The 26163-nt window shown below is 41.6% G+C and overlaps 1 protein-coding gene across 5 annotated transcripts in view; it reads right to left on the bottom strand.

Moving 5' to 3' along the window:
• Nucleotides 1–26163, bottom strand: part of xpo4 (exportin 4) — a 173956-nt gene that overhangs the window by 93242 nt on the left and 54551 nt on the right. For 3 of the 5 annotated variants that reach the window (XM_068033652.1, XM_068033655.1, XM_068033654.1), the window contains exons 2-6: nucleotides 17139–17244; nucleotides 15463–15604; nucleotides 13843–13981; nucleotides 3791–3907; nucleotides 1332–1485 (exon numbers count right to left, since the gene is read on the bottom strand). In XM_068033652.1, coding sequence (XP_067889753.1) covers nucleotides 1332–1485; nucleotides 3791–3907; nucleotides 13843–13981; nucleotides 15463–15604; nucleotides 17139–17244 — 658 coding nt within the window. Of the gene's footprint in view, nucleotides 1–1331; nucleotides 1486–3790; nucleotides 3908–13842; nucleotides 13982–14895; nucleotides 15406–15462; nucleotides 15605–17138; nucleotides 17245–26163 lie in introns of those variants that run through there. The other 2 variants (XM_068033653.1, XM_068033656.1) reach the window with 2 other exon arrangements.

Here is a 26163-nt window from a genome sequence, read left to right as displayed (position 1 = left end):
AACCAATATTTAACCTGAATACCAACTGCTGAATAAAACAACAAAGGTCACTTAGGATGTCTGGGATGTAATAAAGATGTGAAAATTCTCCATGATCACTTTAGACAACTGTTCACGTGCAGAAAAGTCATGTTTCTTGGTTTAGTCAAACAGTTGAAAAAAAAACATTCTTCAAAGTAATGAGGTGAACAGGTATTAAATTACAGACATCATAACAATTTGGAATTAAAGGCAAAATGATCAAATCTTAACATGTTCACTTACCTCAAATGATCAGAACTGCACGAGACAACTCGTGATCTCTTCAAAGCAGTTAGATTTATTGGCCCTATTTTAACCAGCCGCAATATTTAGCAGTCACATCCTGTTATTTTTAGTAAGACAATTCATACTAATGTACTGATGACAATTTTGGCACTATAGGATTACTATGCTATTTAGTTCGTAACAACTCTCAAAGAACTCGCAATAGCTAGTTACTCAGTTAAACGAGGTTGCAATATTAACAGATACCATATAATTTCTGCCTATAATAGCGCAATCCAAGGTAAGGGACTACAGCATTTTTTCTACTGTGTGCTAGACCTGGACATTTTGTACTTAATAAATCCAACATTTTATAGTAATCAATTTTGACTGTGCACTTAAGTAATTTTCAATCTTGTGTGATATAGGTTTTTTATCACCATAACTATTAAAATGGTTAACAACCAAATGAAATCATTAATGAAAAAAAATGCCAACCTGTGGAATTTACATGTTTTCTCCTCTGCTTTTCCAATTTGTTTTTGTTCTCTTCTCCTAAAGATATTGATTGCTTGCTTGGGTACTGCCCTCCACCCAAGTCCCTATTTTCAGATTTGAATGCTGGCTGATTATTTGATTTTGGGAAGGGGCCATGACAGTGAAATCCAATCTTGTTCTCACCCAATTATTCACACAAAAAAAAAATCCATCGGAGATCATTAATCTGGAGTTGAGACTCCAGATCATTTACCCTTCTCCAGCCAAGGCTGCAGAGGTCAACTGCAGTGTCCATTTGCCACTGTGGCTGATATCAACTAATAGTGCAGAACAGAAATTTCACTCAAGAACTTTGTGGTTTGTATCACTTAGAGGTGGCGTCTTTCTCTCCTTAGTGATAGTGGCACTTCACTGCAACCAAAATGGGTTTTAAAAAAATCCTCTAAAGCACAGTCAACCTTCATTGTCCCTCCAATTACAAAACAAACAAATGAACACAATACGTCTTCCACTCCCCCACCACATACCACCCCCCCCCCCCACCCCCAAACACACAAAATAAAAAAATGAAGTTTAAGAAAGGATATAATTTGGTGGAAGAAAGTTCCAGCTCAAGACTTGGTTAGCTAGCGCAAGGTAACGCTGAAACACAGAAGACATCTGAGCATTGAGGTTTTCCCGTCGGCTGAATTCCTGAAGCACCTCAACCGTTAAAACAAATATTTGGCGAAGGTCATCTTCCTGTATTTTGGGTAACAGGAACAAAAATAAACACACACATGATCTAGTTAAATTCAATACTAATAAAAGTATTTTGATTCTACTTTTTTTTTCACAAAGCTAGGCTTAAACATTTTCTACCATAGTGATCCTGTCTATTTGCTTGCACATTACTATGTATAATTTTTTCAGAAAATATAGTAAAGATGAAAAGAACATGCATCATTGGGAAACTGCTTTTAAAGTCTGACATGTTTGTGCTTGCATGTAAAAGTATAATGCTAAATTGTTGTTCGTTTTCTGCATGCATTTCCCTCTTTTCTCATTCATTCCTATCTCAGTTAGGCAATATGCAGCATTATGGAGACAGTACTTTAGAGTTTCTAGTAGATTAGGCTAGCGCCTTCCCCCAGTGGATCAGCTGCCATGGGAAAGGGAGCTAACCTAATCAACCAAGTGAATGTTTGGGCTATACAGAACAGGACACTGCAATGGCCATTCCCTGGTTTGTGCTGAATTAGCTGATCTCAGCCAGGATAAAAGGAGGGAACTGCAACTGTCCTTGGTGCCCCCTGAGCTCAGGGCAGAAAAACTAGGCAGGGTTCTCTTTTCTGATTGCTAATTAACAATCCTGCTGGAAGTGCACATAGACATCAAATAAAGATGGGACTGGGTTCTCCTGCAATGCAGCCTGTGGTTAAATAGTCTTCTGGCATTCAAATGCAAGGCTTATTAATAAACAATGGTCATTTGCTGAGGGGCCAGAGGGTAACTGGCACTTACAGAACTGTACCCAAAAAAAACCAAATAACCATAAGAACACATGGGACTCCAAATGAAATCTCCAAAAACAGGCTACATGATTGAGAAGGAGATGAAGAGTTGGTAAAACATTCTCTCAGGAATATGAACATGAAAAGTTAAAACACAATATACAAGACTATATAGGAGTACATGATCGTTCCATAAGAAAATAAAAGGTACAAGGGAAGTGCAGTAAAATATAACTACAGTAGATAACTCCAGTAGCATCAAGAGCCAGCAGGAGAGACAAGACAGGCTGATTGGCATCGTCCAATAAGTGATTCTTTATATGATCATATTTCCAAACCATTAGAGGATAAGATAGCCAAGGTCACTCCAGCTTCTCCTGACCTTTATTTAGTTTCCTACTAGTCAATTTAAAACATTTAGCTCCTTCTCAGGCCTAGCTCAGTTTTTCTGTCACTGTTGCAGCAGCTTCCAGACATGCCTGTATATCAGTTAAGACAACAAAGTGAAAAGACAAGTCGTCCAGGGGACAAATGCACCCTGACCAAAGTCCACTGTACACTTGTACCCTGGCCTGGTGATTATCTTAGGATGAATGCTACATGACAATAAGTATTAAAATGCAATGCTTTAAAAATAACTACAGGTTGAATGTTCAAAATCTGGCACCCTCAGGACCAAGACCATGCTGGATTTCAGATCTTCCCGGATTTTGGACAAGTGCCTATCCTCTTAAATGTATGTAGATTGTTAGAACTTCCTTCATCTCTATATTGGAGAAGTATATTGGTCTGCTCTTCCTCTTAATACAGTACCATTGTGTGACTTACCATAAAATATGGAGACACACGAGAAAGCTGAAACTTCTACCATTTTGAAAGATTTTGCCTCCCATTGCACCAAGTCTCATCGTTCTTTACACCATCTAAGAGAAAGTAAGCAGTCCGCTTCTCCCAATTTAAAATAAGCCATGAAGAAGTGCAGAAAGGCTGGTCAGGATGATTCTCATTATTTTTCCCTCCTCCTTGCAGGAAAATGTCTCGTCTCCACATGGAACCTTTCCATAATGGCACACAGTTAAGACAAGGAACTGAACTTGGTGCAAATCATGCAACCCATGGTACAGCTGGGAACTAATGCACTGTCCTACTTTGCCTTACAGGCCAATAATGTACAATTTTTTCAGGTTGGACAGTTTGGGTGAGGCGATAGTCATTCGGGTCGACTCGCAGCACGGGAACTGGAATTAGCACCTAGCAGAATTGTCCCTGTATTTGGGCAATAAGTCCGAATTTCATTTAATTCACATATCAAATGAAATATTTTCAAAAATGTCCAGTTTTCGGACAGCCAGATTTTGGACGTGCAACCTGTACTAAATATTCAAGGATAAAGTCATTACAAAAAGTTTCAGATCTCAAGTCAGGGATAATGGTCCAACTCAAATACGGTCAGACATAAAAGGTTTGTCCACGGAGATATTTAGTTTTATTATTTCTTAAAAGATATAGTATATTTAATTTTATAAAGATGCATATCGGCACACAAACTTTACCTGAAACATTCTTTTGCAGCTCCCATGGAACTCCATACTGAGGCCAATATTGCTTGTTTTAGTGGAACTTGAGAACTCACTCAATAATGCTGTTAGGATTGAACAGGCCAATGTCTGCTGCAAGACAAATTCAAGTAATATTAAAATTTCAATTGCAGTAGCTACAACTTAAATAAATCTTCATGGACAACAAATATTTCAATAGTGCATTTTGGCATCATCCTCCTGGAAGTCCCAAGAGCTTGAACGAAAGGGGAAGAGGCAGTGGGGGGCGGATGCAGGGGGACACGGGAGGGTGTTGGAAGCAATAGTGCTTAGGAGGGGATTAGAGGAGTAAGAGGCAAGGAGGAGGGAGAGAAGGGTCAAGCAGTGGTAAAAGCCTGAAACAGATAGAATGAAATGCCAGAGGCAGCAACAGACAATAGTCTTAACTTTCCTGACTTTCAGGCAAGGGGTGCTGTAGATAACAGTGCCATAGTGCCACCTATCATAAAGAAAGAGCTAGAACAACTCGAGAGAAAAAAAAGGATTGCATTTATATCACACTTTACACGACCACTGGACATCTCAAAGCATTTTATAGCCAATGAAGTACTTTTGAAGTGCCGTCACTGTTCTAATGTAGGAAGGTTTTTAAGCAGGCCTGGCTGATGTGATGTAAATAGCATGATGGGAAAAGCATGGCAAGAACGCAATACAACATGTGCAACACTTGCTCTAGATATATACACCATGCATTCGGTTTCAAAAATTAACATGCAGTTCCCTTATAGTGTGAGTAGCAGCCCTCAAGTAAGCCACTGTTTGGGATTTTGGCTCGTAACCTTAGGTAAAATAAAAGCTCCTGCTTAAACTACTCATTCAGGAAGTAAATCGGCATATAAAATACAGTTGATAATCATTTTTTACATATGTAGTTAGACTCCCAGAATATGCAAATGTGTCTAGGAAAAATGCAGGAATGGGCTGTGTTGACCTTGTATGGTTTTCATTAAAGATAACTGAAGAAATATTTAACGTTGGATCAGAGGTTCTATAAAATAGGCATGATCAGCACTGGTTTGGTATGACAGATGTTATCTGGGTTTCATCTATAATGCAAACTGGAAATTGGAAAGCAAAATGTGCACATCTCAGTAGGAGTTACCACAGTTATGTAGATAAGCATGGCAGTCATTGTGTGCATAGCAATATCCCAGCGGTGACCAGTTAATCATCTTGTGTTCATGTTGCTAGTTAGAGAGAGAAACGTTGACGAGACTACTGGAAGAACACCAGGCTCTTTGAATACCATCATTGTATCTGCAACTGCTTTAATGTCCATCTGGAAGACAGCAACTACTGAGGTAGTATAACACTGGAGTGTCAGCCTAGCTATGAACTCAAGTTCTGGATCAGGGATCTAACCAAAATCCCCAACATGCAGAGGTATATGTGTGATCATCTGAGCCAGGTTGAAATTGAACCAGACATATACAGCACATAGGGCAATTTAACTCGAGATTCAAATTTTCCCCCCAAAAAATCACTATTCACAAGAAAGAAAATTTTGCTAAGAATATAAATGCTGAGTTATTAATAAGTTTGGGCACCAAGGCTACAAGAAAGAGATAACACTGCCCCATTCAGCTTAGTAAGGTTATCCAATCAATAACTACGGAGAGATCCACGGCATAAGTTAAGTTCATAGATCTCAGCTAGAATGGCAGTTGGGACACTATAATTGATGTCATTGTCCTGCATGAAGGGAAAGCGAGACAGATTTCTTTGTCTTAACCTCTATCCAGAGATCCCTTGCTAGAAGTGTGCATGTATGGACATCGGAGCATATGACAACCCCATTGGACGAATAGCACATGAAGTGTTCTGATGAAAGATCACAGACCTGAAACATTAACTCGGCTTCCTTCTACACAGATGCTGCCAGACCTACTGAGTATTTCTGGCACTTTCAGGTCTCTCATGATTAATTGCTGTTGGGCAAGTTATCAGAAGAACCAACAAACTCCATTTATAAAGCACCTTTAATGTAGGAAAGCATCCCAAGGCACTTCACAGAAGCTTAATCAGACAAAAATAGATAACAGAGCTAAATAGATATTAGGAGAGGTGACTAAAAGCTTGGTCAAAGAGGTGTGCTTTAAAGGTGGTCTCAAAAGAAAACAACAGAAAGGTTTAGGAAGGGAATTGCAGAACCAATAGGGCCTCGTCAGCTGAATGCACAACTATCATTGGTGACACAAAAGTTGGGGGGTTGGTGCGGTACAGTGCACACGGGCTAGAGCGAGAAGAATGCAGAGTCTGCAAAAGATTGAAAGGCTGGAGTAGGTTAAAGAGCTAAGAAGGGTCAAGGCCATGAAAGGATTTAAATCTGAGGCATTTAGGGACTGGGAGCTAATATAGATCAGCGAGCACAGGGGTGATAGGTGAAAGGTAACAGGTAGATGGCTGCCAATTTTGGATGAGCTGAAGTTAATGAAGGATGAAGGGTGGGAAGCCACCCAGGACAGCACTGAAATAGTTGAATCTGGAGATTAGATGGGTTAAGAAATGGGGGGAAATGAACAATATTACAGAGGTGGAAGTAAGCCATCTTTGTTAAAAAAAAAAGAGGATTTGGGGTCAGAAGCTCAGCTCAGGGTCAAATAAGATGCCACTGTTGTGAACAGACTGGCTGAACCTGAGACAATGTCTGGGGAGGGGTAAGGAATCTGTGGTGAGGCTTCAGAGTTTGTAACTGGGCTGAAGATGATGGATTTGGTCTTCCCAATGTTTAACTGAAGGAAATTGTTGCTCTTACAAGATTGGATGTCAAACAAGCAATCTAACTCCACCAAGCTAGTGGAGGGAGCAAGAGAGATGATGGAGACAGCAAACCACATTTTCAATGAAGTCTTTAAGGAACAGCATGAAAGTGAGGAAGTTGAGGGGGTGGGGGGGGGGGCAAAGATTGATCTTTGGCAAACTACAGAGATAATGGTGCAAGGGCGGAAAAGGGAAACCAATGCTGGACTGCGTCTGACCATATTTAAATAGGTTAAGAGTGGAACCAAGGAAGTCATTAAGCTGGACAATGAAGGAGACAGAAAGTGCTGAAAATACTCAGCAGGTCTGGCAGCATCTGTGGAGAGAGAAAAAGTGTTAATGTTTCAGGTCGATGACCTTTCATCTGAACTGATGCACGGTCATCGGCCTGAAACGTTAACTCTGTTTCTCTCTCCACAGATGCTGGCTGACCCGCTGAGTATTTCCAGCACTTTCCGTTTTTATTTCAAATTTCCAGCATCCACAGTATTTTGCTTTTAATGAAGGAGAGACGTTGGATGAGGGTGGTGTGATCCACTGTGTCAAAAGCTGCATCTCGGTCACAGACAGAATAGTGAAACTGTAATTCAGTAAGAAAGTAATAATTTGCATTAGCGTCTTCAATGTAGTAATTGCTCCAAGATGTTGTCATGCAGACCCCCACCTGCCAAGGATGAGGCATTATTAATTTCACCACATGAACATAATATTTCAAATTGTTGCTGGGAAGAGGAGAAGGTCTATTTCAAGGACTGCCAGACCTTGGCTGGAAAAAAGACATTTGCATATTAACAGACAGTGCTTGGAAAGGACAATGGACCATTCCCTGACATGCAATACACAGAGTCAAGACATGGTCAGACTAGTTAGTCACATGACTAACCTGCTTGGCAACCGGGGTTTCTGAATTGAGTTTGAACTGAGAGCCTGCAGAAAGCTGTTTGCTCCTGGATTGAAAAGACTTCTCCTAGCTGGCTTGCCACAGCCTCTCCTGTCTGCTCCCATCTCTTTCTCACAAGCCTCTGAATCCACTGAAGACACGTGAACCCCAAGAGAGAGAAGTCTCCTACTGTGAATAAGGTTGAAGAATAATGCTGGGCCCCAACGAAAAGCAAGATCTACCTACAATCAAGGACTCTACAGCGAGCTCAAAGCACAGCAACAAAAAACCCTCTTCAGATATTGCCTCAAACTTTTCCACTTTATTTTTCTTCTGCTCTTTCTGCCCGTCTGTATCACATGTGCATGCTAGTGTGGGTGTGTCGTGTATCCGTAGGCATTAACCGAATTAGAGTTTAAGTTTAATAAATTTCAACTTTTCTTCTTTAAACCGAAGAAAGCCTTTTTATGCTAGCTTCTTTACCTTATAATTGGAAAGCAGTGAACAAGGATTCACCAAGGGGAGCTGAAAACATGGGGTGTTTAAAAATTAAACCCTGTTACAGTAAGACCAGGTGGAGGCTGAAAGGGAACCCTAGACCTCTTTCTCATCTGGTCATAACAGTGTTTAAAAAAGTTAAAACAAAAAGTGATTATGGAGTTGACCAAAGGCATTGTCGAAAGATAGGTTTTGAGAAGGTCTTTCAAAGAATGGAAAGGCAGCTTGATTTAGGGAAAAAAGAGTTCTATAGTGTCAGGCCAAGACAGCTGAAGGTTCTACTACTGAAATAGAACAGAGGGAGAATGGGTTGCAGTGGTGACCAGAGGCAGAAGAGCTGAAAACACTTGCTGGCACTTAAGAGCTGGAAAAGGGAGAGGCGTCCACAAAGTTGGCAAAAACAACAGCTGAAGCAAAGGGAGCTCTGGATAGTGTTAAAAAAGCATTCATGCCATCGTGTCTGCACCTATGAATGCCAATCCTACAAATAATTCATCTGTACTTCAATACACGATGTTCCAATTTTTCTCTAATCAATAGACACTGGCAGAAAACTAAAAAGATTTCAAATTGCTCCTTCCTAGTAATTTATAAAGGTAATGCAGCGGTGTACAAGATGATTGAAAAAGTGTCATGGCTTTGTTATAGTTTTAATGTTGCCCACACAATGTATGAAATTATGCATTAGTCACGCAACAAGGGGGAGAAGTGGTACATTCTTGGAATGACAATTTTGAATCAATCTCAATGCTTCCTCTCCCCCTGTAGATTTATCCCAAGATCATTGTCAGCATTGTTACAACTTCAAAGTGACTGGCTAGAAGCCCAGACCATATGGTGCCAAGGTGGGGTCCTTAGAAGTGTTGATGTTCAAAGCTGTCTGTGAAGCCAATGTCTAGAGGGAAATTGCTGTGCGTCTTCCTACCTAGTTAATCACTATACACTGAAAGTATGTTACCAGTGTGTTTCTATTTATACAGCTGCACACAACAGCTGAAGTAATGCTGTTGGGTCAGCTGCAACATTTCAGTTCAGAAATGCCACTCATGAATAATACCTTGACCTTGGTAGCTTAAGTTGAGTCTAAGTGTATTCAGGCCCCAGTCACAGAATATAAAGATACACAAGCGTTATATCTTTTCAGTACAGAATAGGAGCCAAATTCTAACAAGGCACAAAAGGACAATGCCTCATCAAGTTTGTGCGGATGCAACACACTTCATAAAGCAATTGGTTCTGTGAAAACTATGGTTGATTCACAGCCACGAGTAGCTAGTTCATAATCTTGTCACTTTCAATTTGAAAGCCAGAACTCGTTAGCAGCTTTTTTTTTTAAATCAGCAAAAGCCATCAAGAGAGTTAATTTTGTGATAAGCAAATCTAAAATCAGCTTACATTCATTCTCCACTAAGACACGGAGAACCTGAAATTGGGGCGGGGTGTAGGGCAAAATATGGTGCTGGTGGATTTCCTACGTGCAGTGTAACAAAACTATAACCCCATTATTTATAAACACGTTTACATTTTTGCCACATATAAGTATTCAGTGGAAATTCTTGCTCCTGGTGATAAGATGACAATACCTTTATATAGTCAATGCCCAATTTGACAAAGTAATTAATAAAATTATGATAACCATGGTTGTCAATTATAGATGTAATAGGAAATTTGTTTTAAGGAGACGTCTGTTCCAGCATCAAATACTTCACTTATTCAAATAGTAAAGTTACTGTGCTTATGGAAAAAGTGTAGATTGGAGTTGGTACATTTCAATTATCATTGATAAATGCTCAAAAGTCTCTTTTATATTACAGTTGTAAACTTCCATTTGGTGCAGCTGTTTCATAGCAAATTCCTATGTGGAAAGAGTGCAGAAATATTTACTCCGATCTTGGAGTGGAATCCAAACCTCTGAAGCAGATCTGACTTCAGCTACACATTCAGAGTCATAATGGCACAGAAGGAGGCCATTCGGCCCAACGAGTCAAGGCCAGCTTTCTGTAGAGCAATCCAGCCAGTCCCACTCCCCTGCTCTATCCCTGTAGCCCTGCAAGTTTATTTCCCTCAAGTTCCTAACCAACTTCCTTTCAAAATCATTGATCGTCGCCACTTCCATCACCCTTGAAGACAGCGAGTTCCGGGCCAGTACCACTTGCTGTGTGGAAAAAAAAAAGTTCTTCCTCACATCCCCGCTGCATTTCTTGCCCAAAACCTTAAATCTGTGCCCCTCTAGTCTTTGTACCATCAGCTAATGGGAACTGCTTTTCTTTGTCTACCTGAACCAAACCTGTTATAATCTCATACACCTCTCTCCTCAACCTCCTTTGCTCTAAAGAGACCACCAGCTTCTCCAAACTAAGATTATAGCTAAATGCTCACCCTGGAACCATTCTGATAAATCTCCCTTGCATCCTCTCAAGGACCCTCACATCCTTCCTAAAGTGTGGTGACCAGAACTAGGTGCAATACTGTAGTTGTGGCCTAACCAGAGCTTTATAAAGGATCAGCATAACCTCCCCGCTTTTGTACTCAATACCTCTATTTATGAAGTCCAACTTTCTCAATATGTCCTGTGACCTTCAAAGAACCATGCATATGAATCCCCAGGTCCCTCTGTTAATGCACATCCTTTAAAACTGTGCCACTGAGTCCATATTGCCTCTCCCTAACCCTTCTGCCAAAATGCATCGCCTCACACTTCTCTGTATTAAATTTCATCTGCCACTTGTCTGCTCATTCTGCTAGCCTATATATGACCTGTTGCAGTCAATTGGTACCATCCTCACTGTTTACCTGGCATGCATCGTACACCCTCTTTTTTATTTCATCATATTCTGTACCTCCCTCGTCATCCAAGGAGCCCTGGCTTTGGTTCCCCTACCTTTCCCTCTTATTGGAATGTACCTAACCTGTGCCTAAAACATCATCTCCTCAAAGATCAACCTTTGCTCAGTTACAGTTGTTCCCATCAGTCTTTGGTTCCATTTCACCTTGGCTAGATCCCCTCTCATGCTATTGAAGTTAGCCCTCTTGCAATTTAGAAGTTCAACTTTAGATTGTTCCATGCTCTTCTCCACTACTAATCGAAACCTTATAAAATAACGATTACTCTCACCCAAGTGTTCCCCAACAGACACTTGGTCTACCTCATTCCCCAGGACCAGATCCAGCAATGCCTCCTTCCTAGTTGGACGATAAACATACTGGTCAATGAACTTCTCCTGAATACATTTCAGAAATTCCTCCCCTCCTTTCTCTTAACATTATCCTAATCGATATTTGGGTAAAGTCCAATATCACCACTCTATAATTCTTACACATCTGTGAGATTTCCCTGCAGATTTGCTCCTCTAGCGCACTCTCACTATTTGGAGGCCTATAGAATACCCCAAGTAGCGTGATAGCTAACCAAATGGATTCTGTCCTTGTCCCCTCAAGGACATCCTCTTTCCAATATAACAATGTCTTCCCTAATCAGTACTGCCACTCCACCTCCTTCCCTATCTTTTCTGAATACTTTGTATCCTTGAATAGTAAGCACCCAGTCCTCACCATTTTTAAGCTACATTTCCGTTATTGCCACTACATCATAATCCCACACAACTATTTACGCTTGTAGCTGACCAACCTTATTCACCATACTTTGTGCTCTTGCATTCATGCATTCCAAACCTGTCTTTGTATTTCTTGTAGTGGTTCTTAGTCTGCTCCTATCTAATATGGTATTACTTCCTTCGAGACTATCCAACATTAGGTTGAATAATATACAGTACATATCACCTGCTTTTTACATCAACTAATATGATACACTGATGTACCATTCTGCATCAAAGTATTGAGACACAAGATTGTTGGCAATAAAACAGTCAGTGATGACCTTTAAGATGTTGGTATTGCAGAATCAGCACGCAATTAGGAAGGCCAATTCTGCTCAGTAGAATAGCAAATATCCAGGTCTGTCCCCCATGTCATTTGTATTTTACGAGGAGACCTGGAATAGTGATCCTTCCAAGCATTTTTTGAAAGGAACACATCAGAATATCTTCCGTCAGCAAGTTATTTTTGAAGAAGCTTTGATAATGCTCATTTCTCCTCCATATAGGGTGATGCAAAGTTAATATTCTAATGCCCTTTAAAAGATAAACATTTTGTTTTGCTAACTTCAAATATATTTATCATGGAAAAACTGAAGTCCATCAAGCATGTCCCATTGGCAAACAGTATGTGTTTACCTACCACTGGATGCTTGTAAACACTATAGTACAAAATTTTACTAAGTGTACTGGCAATGACTGGCAGCTGAAAATTAGCACTAAATTCAAATATTTGAACAAAGTGGTATAATATTAAAAGAAAAATTTGAGGGACAAAAGATGGAACCTTGGGGCACACTGGAGGTGACTGAGTAGACAAGGGAGGGAAAGCCATTGCAGATAGTGCACTGGTTACGTTGGAAAAAACAGAAATACAACCTTCTAGCAATCACGTCACAAAAGTGAACAATGCAAAAGAGGCTTTGGTTGAACCACTCGAAGGCCATCGAGAGGTCAAGAAGCAATAAAACACCAAAGTTGCAGTCTTATAGGATACTATTTGCTGCATTTACCAGGGCGATCTTTGAGTTTATGGGCGGAATTGAGATCAGATTGAAGGGACCCAAACAGGAAAGAGCGGTGCGTTAATATGCGTGGCGATTACATATTCAGGTATTTGAGAAAGGGGAGGGGTAGGGGAGGGGTTTCAAGATGGAGTAGTTGAAGAGGACAGTAGAGTGGAAAATGAGTGTTTTAGCAAGGAAAGCGATAACAGTACTTTTGCGGGGGGTGGGCGATAGAACAGCGCCAAAGAAGGGGGAGCAACAAGTTACATTTTTGGAGCGCTCTTCATATATAGAAAAGGCTCGAAGCATTTTAAGGGGGATGGACACAGAGCGGGACAGTTCCAGAGGATGGTGGCAGAGCTGTTGAAGGAGCAACTGTTGATGGTGGAGTGGAGGCAGCAGGGAATGGGAAATAGGCCAGTAATAGAGCAGCAGAGGGGACATATGGCCGGAGATGACACTTTCCACAAACCACTGATGTCCTCGTGATGCTAGTGCTCCCACGATGGTGTTAGGGGAGGACATTCCAAAATACTGGCCCATCAGCAATGAAGAATTTGCGATATACGTTCATGTCAGGATGGTGAGACCTGATGGGAAATTTGGAGTGGATGGTGTTCCCATGACATTGTTTCTCTCATCCTTCTTGGTGCGAAAGGTTGCAGGGAAAGGGAGATGCTGTCCAAGCAACCTTTCTTGGTGACTTTCTGCAGTCCATCTTACAGGTTCTACATACTGTAGCCACCATGTGCCAGTGATGGACGCGGTGAACATTGAGGTCATCAGCAAGGGCACGGACTGTGTTCAGCTTCAAGTGTTATTGCAGCTGCACCCATCCAGAGCATATCTGGGAGCTAAAACAAGATGAAGTCAAGGTGAACAACTGACAATGTCAGATAGGAGAGGCAGCTGGGGCTGGAAGGGTTGAATTTGGGTCTCATGGAAGAGCTGGATACAATGAGGACTGGGTGGAGATGGCGAAGAAGTTGTAGAGCTTCCACCAATTCTTCATCTTGAATGCATTAGGATATTGCTCCCACATTCAATTTTTGGCAATTGGAAATTAATGCCAAATGTAGAAAATATTGGATTTTCTTCTCCCTGCCCCTGCAGGAGCTACAAGCAGAGAGCTGGTGGACAGAAAAAGACAATAATCAGAAGTCAAACCATCTGCGTTTTGACAGAAGTGCACAAAAATAAAGCACCACTAGCAAAGGTAGCAATAACCACAACAATGCAAAAAACCAAAAGGCATCAATGAGTACTTACCACTGCTGGGTTACCACTGCTTATTAAGTGGCTGACTTCATGGAAGATACTGTTGCAGACAATGGTTTTGTCTAATGACCCTCGCTTTACAATTACTGCTACAGCTAATAATATCTGCTCTCGAACATATTTCTGAAGGCTATAAAGAAACAACAAAAACATTAACGACTTTCAAGAGAAAATTATGGCAGATTATACCATTAACCTGATTAACGATGATCAACAATGTATCAAATGTATCAAAAGAACTGTATATTAAAAGAAATTCACATGAATGGTCCTTCAGCTTATTTGCTCTCAACTTTCCAGAGTACCAATTCATTACAGCACCTAGTCATTTCTTAAATGAGTACAGTTGCTTCAATGACTCTTCCAGCTGGAGATCATCCTCAGTGGCGAGGAATACTTCCTGACATCTGTACCAAATTACTACAGAAAGGAGAAAAGGCAAAGCTCTACAAACATGTATTCAAATAAGAGAAATTTAACTGGCAGTTAAATTTCTAACAATTTTTAAAACTGAGGGTTTTGTTTAAAAAAAAATCCATAGTATTTTTTTAAAACTGCAATGTACCAATAGTACTATTGCACTGGGACTACTTTTCTCAGGTGGGGTTCCAACTGCATTGTGATACCAGATCAACGTTGGTAGTTGCAGGTTTGGTCTTCGGAGTGGTCTGAAGACCACACTGCTGCAGTGTAAGATCTGTGATATAACTGAGCATTAAATTGGCAGGCCCCCAGAAATAAAATCCACTCTGATTTGTTGGCTTAATGCTTAAAAGAAAACTCACTAAACAGACTCAAATTAATGGTTACCTGATAAACTGCTTACTTGCGCTTGGCTTATAATAATCAATTGGAGCATGTATCACATATGAAACATACTCCAAACAAACCAGAAATACATGACTACAAAAGGAAAAATCAAAAATCAAGTTCAGGTAACATACTTGAATAATTCCTAATATAATACAATGTTAGAGTACAATGTGTGACAGAGAGTTTCCATCAGCAAATGCATTTTAAGACAATTCACACACCAAATTTTACCTCATTAGGAGACACTTCCATCGTTTGCCAGTGGAATACTATAGGCTAATACCATTTTCACTGCCGTTTGTTGAACATATTATGAAGTACTGAAGACACATTCTTCTCCTTATGGAAACTGGATTAACTTTAAAGACATCATTTTGATTCAATATTACATTGTAACCCTAATGGATTTCAGGAATGCTGGAGCATCACAGAAATTTCCTTCCAAAAATATAATCTGATTCCATCAGATCACCACTTGCTACATCTTCCATCTTCTGGTAACATTATGAAGAGATAGATCAGGATGACAACTAATTAGTAATTTGCACAGCATGATCTGATTTTCTCTCCTTTTTAACTTTCTCGAATAGCAGTTACTAGCACACATTCTTATAGGCAGTCTCAAATATAATTTGTAAACTTGAATTTACCACTTAACTACAACAGAATTTCTGAAGTCAAAACACTTCCAACAATAAGAAAAACTATTTTGTGAAAGTCTTCGGACAACTGCTGGAGTACTCTACTTTAATAATGAATTCTCATTATATCCCAAGACCCAATTTACATAGTACGCACTTAGGCCTTTGTAAGACGTAAGTTAATAGGAATGTCCGTAGCGACTCAATGCTGTTTTTTTCCAAGAGTACCCATTCACGCACAACTGCTTCCATTATGGTTGTGGCAGCTTGAAAAAGAACGTAGTCAACTTTACTTGTTTCTGTAAAGACAGCAAAAAAAATTCAGACAATCATCTTTTTTATAATCAATTAATTATATAGGATTGTATAACACTGGCAAATTCCACATTAGAAATAACTGTGGGAAATGTTTCACGAACTGCAATATGCATCAATATTTATACCAAAACAGGAAATGAGAATAGCAGGAATTGAACCACATTAACATGTTGCGTCCCAGGTATACATCCACAATTCCTCACATGGGAGGTGCCATTCTCAGCTAGACAGCCGAGGAAGCCATTTGCCCCAAGTACAAAGGAAAACTGAACACACGCTTAAATTCAGTATTTTCATACCCTTTCTACCAGATGTCTACAGAACCACAATAGTGGACACTCAGGGCAAGGCCATTAATCAGCTGAGTCAGGAAGTGATATGGCAGATGAGCACAGGTAGGGGAGAGAAATTACTTATTTCCTAAAGTATAGTGTACAAAAGCATTTTAAATTATGCTGATAAAACAAACTCATTGTTGATGGCCCTATGCACAGTTACTTGGATTGAGATCTACCACTATTTGACATCTGAAGCTCTGTACATTTAGTTTTATCGAACTTCAAAGTCTCACTCACAGAACTAACAGTTGCTCCACTTGGTTAATTCATATTTCATAGAGTCAGCCAAGAATTTCCAGGTCAGGTGCAAGTCCCTTCTCTTTGCTCCAACGATGTGCTTTAATTGCAATATCAGAACAGCAACTGCTACTGTACCAATATGAATTTTACTATTTTCCACAGTCATCCTAGTGACCGCACAAATAATTTCCAACTCAAAGTGCATTGTAAGAGTTTCAAGATGAGATAAAACTTATTTCACAAGATCTTACAGCAAGCAGAACTAGTCAGTTCACTAGCTTAAATCATTTTAGTATTTCTGTGAACTTAAATCATAACATTTGACAAGCAGAACTGTCAATATTATTGCCCATGGGATATATAAAAAGCAAATACTAATTCACACTTGCGGGCAGTATTCAAAATTCAAAGACATAGCTACACGTTGATGGAAACAAAGTCTTTACACATGCTGCAGCAGCAAATCTATTACAGCAGAGCGGAGGAACAAATTCAACTCTCGCCACATTCCAATCTTAGCCATGTTGGTGTGGAGAACTGTTGAGTGAAAGATATGTGCCTAGCCATGGTAGGGAGAAAGAAAAAAAGCAATGGGGAAGTTATCAGGCTACATCTAATGACTAGCAGAAGATCATCAATGGCAGAAGGCAGACAGAAGGATGCCTACCTAACCCTTCATACTGTAGCAGGTGTATGGCTCAGCTAGACACACATGGAGAGAGAAAAAATATCAAATTTCACACTCCCATTAAAAAAAAAATTCTGAAGCAGAGGCTCCATTATTTCACACATTTCAGTATGTTTTCACAACTGATGAATGGAAAATTTCCTCTGGGCTATAGGCAAACTTACAAAAAGATTTATAAAGCAGTAAACAGAAAATTATCAGACTTTTAGTAATCTTAATTTTAAGTAGACAGAAACAGGGCAGATTTACCTAATATGTGTCTGCATACTGCAAATGGCGACTTTGATTTTCTAAATGACAGGAATATGTGTTCTGCATGTTGACGTTGTTCGTGACTGACCATGGATGGGGGTGCCTGTGGGAAGGGGAAAATAAGTTATTCATTACAATTGACTGTTCAGTCTTCATTGAATATGAAAATCAGCAAACACTAAATGCAAGCATTCTATAACCTAGCTATACATTTTTTGAATCATTAACAGAAATGCTGAAGCTGTCATACAAGTCTAATACTGTAAATTTACAGCTACACGCATGAGCAAAAGAAAACAATATGCGGAACCAGGATCACTGCTTTTACAGCCTCAAACAGCAACTTATTTATATAGCATCTAACGTAATAAAATGCCCCAAGGGGCTTCACCGGAGCATTATAAAACAAAATATGGCACCAAGCCACATAAAGGAGGTATTAGGTCAGGATGACCAAACGTTTGGTCAAAGAGGTAGGTTTTAAGGAGTTTCTTAAAGGAGGAAAGCGAGGTTAAGAGGCAGAGGGGTATAGGGAGGGAATTCCAGACCTTAGGGCATAAGCAGCTGAAGGCACGGTTACCAACGACAGAATGATTAAAATCGGAGATGCTCAAGAGGTCAGAACTAGATGAGCGAAGATATCTTGGAGGGTTGTGGGGAGGAGACTACAGAGTTAGGGAGGGAATTGAAAACAAGGATGAGAATTTTAAAATCAAGGCATTGCTTGACCAGAAGCCAATGTAAATCAGCGAGCACAGGGGTGATAGGTGAATGGGATTGAGTGCGAGTTAAGAAGCGGGCAGCAGAGTTTGGATGAACTCAAGTTTACGGGGTGAGCATGTGGGAGACCAGCCAGGAGTGCACTGGAATGGTCAAGTCTAGAGGTAGCAAAGGCATGAATGAGGGTTTCAACAGCAGATGAGCTAAGTTGGGCAATGTTACTGAGGTGGAAATACGTGGTCTTAGTGATGGTGCAAAACCATTTAAACCAAAATGAAAACTAAATGCTCTTAACTCTTCACTGCAGTACTGAAGGAGTACTGCAATGTCAGAACTGCAACCTCTCCCATGAGACTTTAAACTAAGCCCCTGACTGTCTTTTCCCATCGATCTGGTAGACCGAAAAAGATCACACTTTACAACGCAAAAGGAAAAGACTGGGAATTCTCCCTCAACCAACATAATCAAAAACAGGCTACTCATCTTGCTGTTTCTGAAACCTTACTGAGTAAATTGGCAACACCGTTAATCCATTCAAAAGTAATTGCACTTCATTTTTTTTTAAAACAATGAAGCTTCTTGTGACATCTGGGAGGGACACAAAGTGAACAAAGAACAAAGAACAGTACAGCACAGCAACAGGCCATTCGGCCCTCCAAGCCTGCGCCAATCTTGATGCCTGCCTAAACTAAAACCTTCTGCACTTCCAGGGACCGTATCCCTCTATTCCCATCCTATTCATGTATTTGTCAAGATGCCTCTTAAACGTCATTATCGTACCTGCTTCCACCACCTCCCCCGGCAGCAAGTTCCAGGCACTCACCACCCTCTGTGTAAAGAACTTGCCTCGCACATCCCCTCTAAACTTTGCCCCTCTCACCTTAAACCTATGTCCCCTAGTAACTGAATCTTTCACCCTGGGAAAAAGCTTCTGACTATCCACTCTGTCCATGCCGCTCATAACTTTGCAAACCTCTATCATGTCACCACTCCACCTCCGTCGTTCCAGCGAAAACAATCCGAGTTTATCCAACCTCTCCTCATAGCTAATGCCCTCCAGACCAGGCAACATCCTGGTAAACCTCCTCTGTACCCTCTCCAAAGCCTCCACGCCCTTCTGGTAGTGTGGCGACCAGAATTGCACGCAATATTCTAAGTGTGGCCTAACTAAGGTTCTGTACAGCTGCAGCATGACTTGCCAATTTTTATACTCTATGCCCCGACCGATGAAGGCAAGCATGCCGTATGCCTTCTTGACTACCTTATCCACCTACACTGCCACTTTCAGTGACCTGTGGACCTGTACGCCCAGATCTCTCTGCCTGTCAATACTCCCAAGGGTTCTGCCATTTACTGTATACTTCCCACCTGCATTAGACCTTCCAAAATGCATTACCTCACATTTGTTCGGATTAAATTCCATCTGCCATTTCTCCGCCCAAGTCTCCAACCGATCTATATCCTGCTGTATCCTCTGACAATCCTCATCATTATCCGCAACTCCACCAACCTTTGTGTCGTCCGTAAACTTACTAATCAGACCAGCTACATTTTCCTCCAAATCATTTATATATACTACAAAGAGCAAAGGTCCCAGCACTGATCCCTGCGGAACACCACTAGTCACATCCCTCCATTCAAAAAAGCACCCTTCCACTGCTACCCTCGGTCATCTATGACTAAGCCAGTCCTGTATCCATCTTGCCAGCTCACCTCGGATTCCGTGCGACTTCACCTTTTGTACCAGTCTGCCATGAGGCTTTACTGAAGTCCATATAGATAACATCCACTGCCCTTCCTTCATCAATCATCTTTGTCACTTCCTCAAAAAACTCAATCAAATTAGTGAGACACGACCTCCCCTTCACAAAGCCATGCTGCAACTCGCTAATAAGATCATTTGTTTCCAAATGGGAGTAAATCCTGTCCCGAAGAATCATCTCTAATAATTTCCCTAGCACTGACGTAAGGCTCACCGGCCTATAATTTCCTGGATTATCCTTGCTACCCTTCTTAAACAAAGGAACAACATTGGCTATTCTCCAGTCCTCTGGGACCTCACCTGTAGCCAATGAGGATGCAAAGATTTCTGTCAAGGCCCCAGCAATTTCTTCCCTTAGTATTCTGGGGTAGATCCCATCAGGCCCTGGGGACTTATCTACCTTAATGCTTTGCAAGACACCCAACACCTCCTCCTTTTTGATAATGAGATGACTGAGGCTACCCACACTCCCTTCCCTAGGCTCATCATCCACCAAGTCCTTCTCCTTGGTGAATACTGATGCAAAGTACTCATTTAGTACCTCGCCCATTTCCTCTGGCTCCACACATAGATTCCCTTCTCTGTCCTTGAGCGGGCCAACCCTTTCCCTAGTTACCCTCTTGCTCTTTATATACGTATAAAAAGCCTTGGGATTATCCTTAATCCTGTTTGCCAATGACTTTTCATGACCCCTTTTAGCCCTCCTGACTCCTTGCTTAAGTTCCTTCCTACTGTCTTTATATTCCTCAAGGGATTCGTCTGTTCCTCGCCTTCCAGCCCTTATGAATGCTTCCTTTTTCTTTTTGACTAGGCTCACAATATCCTGCGTTATCCAAGGTCCCCGAAACTTGCCAAACTTATCCTTCTTCTTCTTCGCAGGAACATGCTTGTCCTGGATTCCAATCAACTGACATTTGAAAGACTCCCACATGTCAGATGTTGATTTACCCTCAAACAGCCGCCCCCAATCTAAATTCTTCAGTTCCTGCCTAATATTGTTCTAATTAGCCTTCCCCCAATTTAGCACCTTCACCCGTGCTTATGTAAACGCAAACTAAATTGAACTATTAGTCGGCAATTTGGTACTAACCTATTTTGAAAGCAGCTGCTGAAGCAAATTACGTAATAAGGGCATAAAATAATCGACACCCCTTTAGATGAACAGGAATACTCAACTGTTCTCATACAGTCTAACAACTTCACCTAAATAAATTCAATATTTCAGCCTACAGCCCCCTCTTTACCCGAGAATCAGTAGTGCAGACACATACTGTATCTGCTGCATTACTAAACAAATTAACAGAAATGAGGCAACAAGATTTCATTTGCAATGTGGATTTATCAATTCCGTAACATATTTGCAGACTCAAATCACTGTTGATCAATGATTGCTTCAGTTATTTTTGTGCAAACTACATTTCCTCCCCAAATGTGCCACAAAAAATTCAACCACATAAAAATTAATTGCAAAGGACTGACATTAATACTCATGTTCCCCTGCACTTCATCACAATGGTTAAAACATTTTTGAATCCCCATAAAGTTCCCACATCTCCACTACACACACCACACCAGAGATGTCGAGCAGAGTCCAGAGTTTCCAACAGAACCCAGACAGCATTCTGGCTCTCTGGAACACTGCCACTTGCACCTTCACCTTCCTTCCCTCTGCTGCCAAAAATCTAATCCATACCTACATCACCTTGATTAATTTCTTGTTCCCTCTCTGTCATCCTCCCCCTTCTCCCCAATCTACCCCACTGCCTCATCGCACCGTCCCAAACTCTAGTGGCTCTCTACTCCAGTGTATAACTTCCTAGATCTTGTTTTCAGGTCCCTCCAAGATCTCATTCTATATTACCTGAGAAAACTTCGTCAATCATATATCACAGTCCACACCCTCCATGCTGTTACTCAGTATTACTACTTATCGCCCACTTATTCTGTTTCACTAGTGCAGGTCACACTCCTTTAGTCAGTACAACCATGTTCTTTGAAACTGTCTCCGAATACTTCTTTGCCTTCCATTGAAAGTCTCTTGTCAACAGTACTTTCGTTTTCTTCTCCCCTCCCTACTTGATATACTCCTGCCCCTCGTGTGAAGCTCTTTGAGACACTCTAGAAGGTTATGGGAGCTATCTAAATGTTACTTGTTGTTAAGGAAGAAAAGTACACAAACTCAGTCAGTCATTCATTCATGTGCCTTCCACTGTTTAGTTACAGAGCTCAGATACCTGGAAACAGACTTTCAGCCCATTTTTTAACCATGAAGACAGTTTAGCACACAGAATAAAAGGAATAGAAAATATTGAAAGCAATTAGACAAATTAAAACATTGGGCTGGATTGTATAAACTCACCAATGATCTCGGCAGTAAGCTTCAAAAATGTTGCAGTGCTGCCGTACCCCTCCATTAAAATGGCTGGGGCGGATCGCCACCCCATAACATCCACTGCCCTTCCTTCATCAATCATCTTTGTCACTTCCTCAAAAAACTCAATCAAATTAGTGAGACACAACCTCCCCTTCACAAAGCCATGCTGCCTCTCGCTAATAAGTCCATTTGTTCCCAAATGGGAGTAAATCCTGTCCCAAATAATCCTCTCTAATAATTTCCCTAGCACTGATGTAAAGCTCACCGGCCTATAATTTCCTGGATTATCCTTGCTACCCTTCTTAAACAAAGGAACAACATTGGCTATTCTCCAGTCCTCAGGGACCTCACCTGTAGCCAATGAGGATGCAAAGATTTCTGTCAAGGCCCCAGCAATTTCTTCCCTTAGTATTCTGGGGTAGATCCCATCAGGCCCTGGGGACTTATCTACCTTAATGCTTTGCAAGACACCCAACACCACCTCCTTTTTGATAATGAGATGACTGAGGCTATCCACACTCCCTTCCCTAGGCTCATCATCCACCAAGTCCTTCTCTTTGGTGAATACTGATGCAAAGTACTCATTTAGTACCTCGCCCATTTCCTCTGGCTCCACACATAGATTCCCATCTCTGTCCTTGAGCGGGCCAACCCTTTCCCTAGTTACCCTCTTGCTCTTTATATACGTATAAAAAGCCTTGGGATTATCCTTAATCCTGTTTGCCAATGACTTTTCATGACCCCTTTTAGCCCTCCTGACTCCTTGCTTAAGTTCCTTCCTACGGTCTTTATATTCCTCAAGGGATTCGTCTGTTCCTCGCCTTCCAGCCCTTATGAATGCTTCCTTTTTCTTTTTGACTAGGCTCACAATATCCTGCGTTATCCAAGGTTCCCGAAACTTGCCAAACTTATCCTTCTTCCTCACAGGAACATGCTGGTCCTGGATTCTAATCAGCTGACGTTTGAAAGACTCCCACATGTCAGATGTTGATTTACCCTCAAACAGCCGCCCCCAATCTAAATCCTTCAGTTCCTGCCTAATATTGTTATAATTAGCCTTCCCCCAATTTAGCACCTTCACCCGAGGACTACTCTTATCCTTATGCACAAGTATCCTTCTGGATGCTCCTCACAAATTCTGCCCCATCCAAGCCCCTAGCACTAAGCGAGTCCCAGTCAATATAGGGGAAGTTAAAATCACCCACCACTACAACCCTGTTACCTTTACATCTTTCCAAATTCTGTCTACATATCTGCTCCTCTACCTCTCGCTGGCTGTTGGGAGGCTTGTAGAAAGCCCTCAACATCGTGACTGCACCCTTCCTATTCCTGAGCTCTACCCATATTGCCTCACTGCACGACCCCTCCGAGGTGTCCTCCCGCAGTACAGCTGTGATATTTTCCTTAACAAGTAATGCAACTCCCCCACCCCTTTTACTTCCCCCTCTATCCCGCCTGAAGCTTCTAAATCCTGGAACATTTAGCTGCCAATCCTGTCCTTCCCTCAACCAAGTCTCTGTAATAGCAACAATATCATAGTTCCAAGTACTAATCCAAGCTCTATGTTCATCTGCCTTACCTGTTATACTTCTCGCATTGAAACAAATACACTTCAGACCACCAGTCCCGCTGTGCTCCGCAACTTCTCCCTGCCTGCTCTTCCTCTTAGTCTACCTGGCCTTATTTACTAGTTCCCCCTCATTTATTTCACTTGCTGTCCTACTGCTCTGGTTCCCACCCCCCTGCCACACTAGTTTAAACCCTCCCGAGTGACGCTAGCAAACCTCGCAGCCAGGATATTTGTGCCCCTCCAGTTTAGATGCAACCCGTCCTTCTTGTACAGGTCCCATCTGTCCCTGAAGAGATCCCAATGGTCCAGATATCTGAAACCCTCCCTTCTACACCAGCTGTTCAGCCATGTGTTTAGCTGCACTATCTTCCTATTTCTAGCCTCACTGGCACGTGGCACAGGGAGTAATCCCGAGATTACAACCCTAGAGGTCCTGTCTTTTAACTTTCTACCTAACTCCCTAAACTCCCCCTGCACGACCTCGTCACTCTTCCTGCCTATGTCATTGGTACCGATGTGTACCACAACCTCTGGCTGTTCACCCTCCCCCTCAGAATGCCCCCTGTCCATTCAGAGACATCCTTGACCCTGGCACCAGGGAGGCAACATACCATCCTGGAGTCTCTTTCACGTCCACAGAAGCACCTATCTGTGCCCCTGACTATAGAGTCCCCTATAACTATTGCTCTTCTGCGCTTTGTCCCTCCCTGAACAACAGTGCCAGCCGTGGTGCCACTGCTCTGGCTGCTGCTGTTTTCCCCTAATAGGCCATCCTCCCCCACAACAGTATCCTTGTTAGAAAGGGGGATAGCCACAGGGGATTCCTGCACTGACTGCCTGCCCCTTCTAGCAGTCACCCATCTATCTGCCTGCACCTTGGGTGTAACCACTTCTCTAAAACTCCTGTCTATGATGCTCTCTGCCACCTGCATGCTCCTAAGTGCATCCAGTTGCCGCTCCAACCGACCCATGCGGTCTGTGAGGAGCTGCAACTGGGTACACTTCCTGCAGATGTAGTCGTCCGGAACACTGGAAGCATCACGGACCTCCCAGGGGGCTGTAAAATCCTGCCCATTATTTATTATTTGTAATCTTTAAAAAAAAATTGAAGACATCATCTCAAGAACGGTCTGGAAAAGACCCAATCATCAGGGAGATGACTAGATTCACTAACTCAAGGTGCTTCACTCATTCTGGCTTTGCTTTTGCATATTAAACTGCACCACGCAGAAGATCTCGGTCAGAAAGCAGACCTCTGAATATCATTAGCACTCTTTCAAAAATATAAAGACAAAAAGTTCATATAGTCAGGAGTAAATGAGGTTAATTATATAGTTCTTGGTTCTTTGAAATTTGCCCACCATTTTGTTTTGAAGTCTTTAAAATTCAAAATGCATCTTTTATTTTCTTTATTTATACTTTGCTCCAATTAGCCTGCTTGTTCACTTCTCACCTCAAAATATTTCCGCTCCAAACTTTACACAGTGCTGTGTCAAATGGAAGTTTACACAACCACATACAAGAGCCCTGCAAAGCTCCCCATTTTCAAAAGTAATATTTTATTTGACCCACGAGAACCGCTATGGCTAACTAGTTCTCTTCAATGGTCTCCATCAAAAATGGCAGATTACCTTGGCACACTTTGGGCAGCACAGTGGTTAGCACCGCAGCCTCACAGCTCCAGCGACCCGGGTTCATTTCTGGGTACTGCCTGTGTGGAGTTTGCAAGTTCTCCCTGTGTCTGCGTGGGTTTCCTCCGGGTGCTCCGGTTTCCTCCCACAAGCCAAAAGACTTGCAGGTTGATAGGTAAATTGGCCATTATATAAATTGCCCCTAGTATAGGTAGGTGGTAGGGAAATATAGGGACAGGTGGGATGTGGTAGGAATATGGAATTAGTGTAGGATTAGTATAAATGGGTGGTTGATGGTCGGCACAGACTCGGTGGGCCGAAGGGCCCGTTTCAGTGCTGTATCTCTAAACTAAAACTAAACTAAACTATTCTTTCAATCATTTGATTAGTTCCTTCCTACCACATCAGTCTGGCAACCACTGCAATCATGAGCCTAGTTCACATCTCTAGCTCTTTAACGGAACACAACATAGCTAATATTATGTTTAACCGATGCTCTATTTTTGATGAGGAGACCTGGGGTCTTTATTTTTAATACCTTTGCACCCCTAAATGCAAGTTCAAAGTCATTCACATTGTTTAAAATTTGTTTCAGTTGCAAGGATGACTGCTATGATTTGTAAGCAGCACTGGCAAGTGATTAACTTATTTTTATCTGGAAGAGTGATAAGATAGCTTATACCTGAATGGTTTGAAATAGGAAATAAGCTCAACCAAGGCTTTCTGTAGTCAGCTGATATGATTATGCATACCTTTGGAGTAAATTTGCTTAAGTCCAGGCTTGGGCTGATAAGTGGCAAGTAACATTCGCGCCACACAAGAGAGAATCTAACCATCTCCCCTTGACATTCAATGCCATTACCATCGTTGAATCCCCCACTATCAACATCCTGGGGGTTACCATTGACCAGAAACTGAACTGGAGAAGCAATACAAATACCATGACTACAAGAGTAGATCAGAGG

This window comes from Heterodontus francisci, chromosome 6 (genome assembly GCF_036365525.1).
Source record: "Heterodontus francisci isolate sHetFra1 chromosome 6, sHetFra1.hap1, whole genome shotgun sequence".
In the NCBI taxonomy this organism is placed as follows: Eukaryota; Metazoa; Chordata; class Chondrichthyes; order Heterodontiformes; family Heterodontidae; genus Heterodontus; species Heterodontus francisci.
This window is presented reverse-complemented; position numbering and strand designations above follow the sequence as displayed.